Source organism: Carcharodon carcharias, chromosome 26, assembly GCF_017639515.1.
Source record: "Carcharodon carcharias isolate sCarCar2 chromosome 26, sCarCar2.pri, whole genome shotgun sequence".
Lineage (NCBI taxonomy): Eukaryota > Metazoa > Chordata > Chondrichthyes > Lamniformes > Lamnidae > Carcharodon > Carcharodon carcharias.
In genome coordinates this window covers 26,624,267-26,630,266 of record NC_054492.1, presented here as the reverse complement: position 1 = coordinate 26,630,266, position 6,000 = coordinate 26,624,267, and the positions used below count along the sequence as shown (strand labels likewise).

The 6,000-nt window shown below is 45.0% G+C and overlaps 1 protein-coding gene across 5 annotated transcripts in view; it reads left to right on the top strand.

The window, feature by feature from the left end:
- The first annotated feature begins 2,117 nt into the window (after positions 1 to 2,117).
- The window catches only part of kif23 (kinesin family member 23), a 46,271-nt gene continuing 42,388 nt past the window's right edge, over positions 2,118 to 6,000 (top strand). For all 5 annotated transcript variants that reach the window (XM_041175320.1, XM_041175317.1, XM_041175321.1 and 2 more), the window contains exon 1: positions 2,118 to 2,232. In XM_041175320.1, the coding sequence (XP_041031254.1) occupies positions 2,219 to 2,232 (14 nt within the window). In that variant the 5' untranslated portion in view covers positions 2,118 to 2,218. The remainder of the gene's footprint in view (positions 2,233 to 6,000) is intronic.

The following is a 6,000-nucleotide window of genomic DNA, read 5'->3' as shown; positions in this document are numbered from 1 at the left end:
TAAAGCTATTGAGTGAGATCAGAAACTTCATTGCCTTAAATTAGAAGCCACACAAACATTGCGCAATCTGAGCAAATATGCAAATAAAGAAATAAATACAGACACATGTGGCTCAACTCTTTAAGTTAGTAAGGATTGAACAAAATAAATTTCAAACTGAGACAAAACTAATGTAAACACAAGCTTACCAAATTATAATGTTCCCTTTATCCACAGTGAATTCCAGTCCCTGCAGTGTCCACCAGTTATGGAAGCAAGTGAGTTCTCTCTGGAGTTGTGGAAATATATATCCCTCTACCAACATCATTGCAAAACAGATTACCTAGTCATTATCGCATTGCTATTTATGGGATTTTATATAAAATGGCTGTTTTGTTTCCTACTTTACAACAGTGATTACATGTTAAAAAACACTTTATTCCCCGAAAAACACTTTGGGGCATGCTTGGGTCATGAAAGTCTCTATATAATGCAAGTCTGTCTTTCTTATAACCCTCTGGGTTCTTCAATTCTAGCCCCTTAATGTCTCTTTGAGTGGGGTCATGTCTTCAGCTGTCTAGGCTCAAGCTCTGGAATTTGCTCCCTAAACATCTCTTCCTTGAAGACTTTCCTCAGAACAACAACCCTTGTATTTATATAGCAACTTTAAGCTAATAAAACATTTCAAAGTTCTTCACAGGAGTGTTATAAAACAAAATTCGAACTAAGCCACATAAGGAGATATTAAGACAAGTGGCCAAAAGCTTGGTCAAAGAGGTACGTTGTAAAGAAGGATGGTGAAGTAGGGAGGTTTAGAGACAGATTTCCAAACCTTAAAGCCCAGGCAACTGAAGGCATGGCCTCCGTGGAACAATTAAAACTGGGGAAGCTCAAGAGATCGCCTTCTCAACGGCAGTTAGAGATGAGCAACAAATGTAAGCCTTGCTAACGGTGACCATATCCTATGAATGAATAAAAAAAGGAGAGAATAGGGATTGCAACGGATACCTTGGAGAGATGCATGTGATTACAGAGATAGGGAGGAGGTCAGGCAATGAAGAGATTTGAAAACAAGGATGAATACTTTAAAATCGAGGTGTTACATAAACTGGAGCCAATGTAGGTCAGTGAGTATGGGGGTAATAGGGGAACGGGACATGGTCCCAGTAGCTCCACAGGCAGCAAAGTTTCAGATGACCTAAAGTACAGAGGGCTGAATGTGAGAGACCAGCCAGGGGTTTGTTGGAATGGTCAGGTCTAGAGATAACAAGGGCACGAGTGAGGGTTTCAGCAGCTGATGAGCTGCCAGTTTGACCAAGCTTTTGGTCACTTGTCCTCATATTCATTTTATGTGCTTTGATGTAAATTTCATTCAGTAATCACTTCTCTGGAATGCTTTGGAACTTTTCTTTTGGCTGCCTTAAAGGTGCTATAAAAATGCAAGTTGTTGTTGTTGTTGCTGCATGGGAAGCTAACGCCGGAAGTTACCTTCCAAAGAAATCAGTTACCCAAATCCTCCAATTTGTAAAATCCTGGCGCTGCACCGATCGGGAGGGAGATTATAGATTTACTTTCACATTCCTGAAAAAACAGATAGACTGTGCGCCAGGCGCCTCCCCGGCGACCGTGATCAACAGAGCAACTATCCAATCAAAGTTGGACTCCTTTGATTGACAGTGAAGTGCCCAATCGCATGACAGCGAGGGCGGGGAAATCTCCGCCCTGCTATGATTGACGGCAAAAATGGTCCAATCACCTAATGGGGTGCCGGGACATATACACACACACACACACACACACACACGCGCGCACTCAGTTATGATGGACGGAAAGGACTGTCCAATCAAACGATAGGAAAAAGCTTCGATTGATAGGAAATAGTCCAATAACCCGATGAGGGTGGGAGGCAGGGGCGGGGCGGGGCAGGGGCGGGGCAAAAGCCGATGGGCGGAGGTCGCTGAGGGAAATCCCTCCCCCCCTCCTCCTCCTCCTCCTCCTCCTCCTCCTCCTCCGTTAGGGCGAACAGGTGGAAAAGAATAGTCCAATCAGGCCTCGGTGCGGGGACGCTGACCAATAGGGAGGCGGCCGGCGCGCGGCACCAATGGGAGGCGCGGGATTTGAACTGGCGGCGGTTGGTGGGTGGCGCGGCGCGGAGTGGAGCGGCCGTTCGGAGACGGACGGGAGGCAGCGGGAGCTTCTGGGGCGACATAATCGGCCTGTCTTTTATCATTAAGGGACCATGATGAAAGCAGCGTGAGTACAGCCGCACTCCTCTTCTCCCCCTCTCTTCCCGTTGACTCGAGTTAACTCGTTTCTGCTCAGCCCCGCGGGTTGTCCGTTGTTAGTTTCTGTCCTGGGCCGTTGGGGGAGCGGCAGCACTTTTCCCAAAAATAAAAAAGTTTGAAGTGACTTTTGTTCCCCACCCAAAATAATAAAAAATAATAATAATAATTGATAGAAATGTTCGAATGGGATGAGTTTATTATTTATCTTTTCTCGGGGGGGGTGGGGGAATCTAACCTTTATTTTCCAAGTAACTCTCCTCCTTTCTCCACGTGTAATTTTAATTTTTATTGGTTCTTTTAATACTTTATTTTTAAATGTTTGGCTTTTGCCTACACACATTATTTTAAAAAGTTCTCTGATATTATTTTACAAAGATTGCCTCCCCCTCCCTCTTGTTGTTGCGCTTTGACTGTCAAGTGGCACCAACTTTGGGCAATGACAACTACAACAACAACTTGCATTTACAGGAAAGAGGGGGGGGTGGGCTGGAACCGGCCATTCGGCCCCTTCAGCCTGTCCTGGCCATCCAACGAGACCATGGCTGATCTTCCACCTCCCTGCCGGGGGAATGGCACTATCTCCGTACCCCCGATGTCTTTCTCGGCCCCCGTCTCGAGCACGCTCGTTGGCTGAGCCTCCCCGGCCCTCTGGGCTAGAGAATTCCAATGCTTCGCCACCCTCCTGAGTGAAGAAATTCCACCTCCTCCTCCTCAGTCCTAAATGGCCGACCTCCTATTCTGAGACCGTGCCCTCTGGTTCTGGAGCCCCTGCCCCCCCCCCCCCCCCCCACCCCCAACCAAGGGAAACAAAACATCCTTCCTGCGTCTACCCTGTTAAGTCCTGTAAGAATTTTGCAAGCTTCGGTGAGATCACTTCTAGAAACTTGAGAGAGCGCGGGCCCTGTTTCCGGCATCTCTTCATGGGACAATCCTGCCATCCCAGCGATCAGTCTGGTGAAATAAAGATTAGCTGGAAAATCTCAGCAGGTCTGACAGCATCTGCGGAGAGGAAGACAGTTAATGTTTCGAGTCCGTATGACTCTTCATCAGAACAGGACACCTCCATCAGTCTGGTGACCCTTTGTTGCACTCCCTCTATGGCCAGTATATCCTCCCTTGGGTAAGGGGACCAAAACTGTACACAATACTCTTGAGTGTGATCTCACCAAGGCTTTATAGAATTGAAGCAAGACATCTTTACTCCTGTACTCCAAATCCTTTTGCGATAAAGGCCAACGCACTATTTGCCTTCCTAAGGGGGGAATAGAAAGTTGCATTCACCTCTTTCCCACTGTGCACCGAATTCCCACCTGAACCAAACTCCCAACTATGCACAATGTCTACATCTGAGAGAGAGAGAGATGGAGAGGTTAAGAGAGGGAATTCATTGGGCCAAAAGATGCAAAGACTGAAATAATTGAATTATTGGTTCTTTTATTACTTTATTGGGTATTGGCTGGGGTATTGTTCTTAATTCTGGACGCATGTTTCAGGAAAGATATCAAGGCCTCAGGAGGGGGTGCAAAGGAGGTTTGTGAATGATAACTGATGTCCCTCAACCTAGGTATGTGGAGGAGCTGGGGTCGTTCTGCTTGTAGCGGAGAAAGTTGAGGTGATTTGATAGACATGTCCAAAATTGAGATATTTAAAAAGGTTATTATGCAGAAACTGTTTCCAGAGGGTGCATCTAAAGTAGCCAGGGGTGACATGAAACAATCTGTAGGTTCATCTGATTTCAGACATTTTCTGCAGGAATTTGTTGTCTAATGGACTTTTTTTAAAAGGCTCTCTTTGCCTCTGGGTGACTGATTCTGTTTTTTCCAAGTTAGGATTGGTGGGTGAGTGGGTTCTACTCTTGCTTGCGAGTGATCTGCCATGAGAGATTGATTTGCATTTATAATAACTCTTCGCAATCATTAGACATCTCAAATTTCTTTATGGCCACTGAAGTACTTTGGAAGTGTAGTCATTGTAGGAAATGAGATAGCCAATTTGCGCACAGCAAGTTCCCACTGACAGCAATGTGATAAAATAATCTGTTCTCAGTGTTGATTGAGGGATAAATATTAGCCAGGATTACCTGGAAAAACTCAGCAGGTCTGGCAGCATCGGCGGAGAAGAAAAGAGTTGATGTTTCGAGTCCTCATGACCCTTCAACATAACTGAGTGAATCTTAGGAAAGGGGTGAAATATAAGCTGGTTTAAGGTGGGGGGTGGGGGGAGGAGAGAAGTGGGGGGGGTGGTTTGGTTGTAGGGACAAGCGAGAAGTGATAGGAGCAGATAATCAAAAGATGTTACAGACAAAAGAACACAAAGGCGTTGAAGGTGGTGATATTATCTAAACGAATGTGCTAATTAAGAATGGATGGTAGGGCACTCAAGGTACAGCTCTGGTGGGGGTGGGGTGGAAAGGCTAGCAGGGCATAAGAGATTTAAAAATAATGGAAATAGGTGGGAAAAGAAAAATCTATATAAATTATTGGAAAAAACAAAAGGAAGGGGGAAGAAACAGAAAGGGGGTGGGGGATGGAGGAGGGAGATCAAGATCTAAAGTTGTTGAATTCAGTATTCATTCCGGAAGGTTGCCTTTCCACCCCACCCCCACCAGAGCTGTACCTTGAGTGCCCTACCATCCATTCTTAATTAGCACATTCGTTTAGATAATATCACCACCTTCAACGCCTCTGTGTTCTTTTGTCTGTGACATCTTTTGATTATCTGCTCCTATCACTGCTTGCTTGTCCCTACAACCAAACCCACCCCCCTCCCCACTTCTGTCCTCTCTCTCTTCCTCCCCCCCCCCCCCCCCCCCCCCGACCTTAAACCAGCTTATATTTCACCCCTTTCCTAAGATCCACTCAGTTCTGTTGAAGGGTCATGAGGACTCGAAACGTCAACTCTTTTCTTCTCTGCCGATGCTGCCAGACCTGCTGAGTTTTTCCAGGTAATTCCTGTTTTTGTTTTGGATTTCCTCCAGCATCTGCAGTTTTTTGTTTTTAAATATTAGCCAGGGCTCTGGGGGTAGCTCACCTGCTCCTCTTCAAAATACAGGTTGAGTAACCTTTCTCCGTAAATCCGAAAACTAAGCACATCCAAAAACCCCACTTCTTTTAAAGCTTGTCGGCTTTTAGCGTGGGAAGTCCTTGACTTGAGCAGACACGACCCAAATGTCATGAATGTCAAAAAAACCATCAGATACCCTTATAGCTAATTATGGGAAAAGAAAGCATAATTCGTTATCAACTGCTAAGAAAGTAGAGTTGTTGCAGAAACTTGACTATAGTGCGTCTGTGAGGCAATTGAGTGAAGATTATGCGGTGGGTATCACCACCATATACGATTTAAAGCAGAAAGGCAAATTGTGAAATATTTTATATTGAAAGTGATTCACAAAAGTTAATGAATAACAGGAAAACTTTGTATAGGTTGAAAAATGATAAACATGATTGTATTGTGATGGAGTGGATTCATCACGGAGGAGTGAAGGTTTCTGCTGACTGGCCCATTGATCATGCAGGAAGTCAAGGTCTATCACAAAGAACTGAGGCTTGAAAGTGCACGTGAATACATGACAAGTTGCAGAAATTCAAGAAGTGTAAAGTTTGTGCTGACAAAGCATCTGCAGACCATGGACTCTGTTGAAAAATTCATTGAGTGTGCTAAGCTAATTTCAAACAAAAACCTTTCACCTGCACAAATTTACAATGTTGGTGAAACAAGCCTGTTCTGGTGGTAC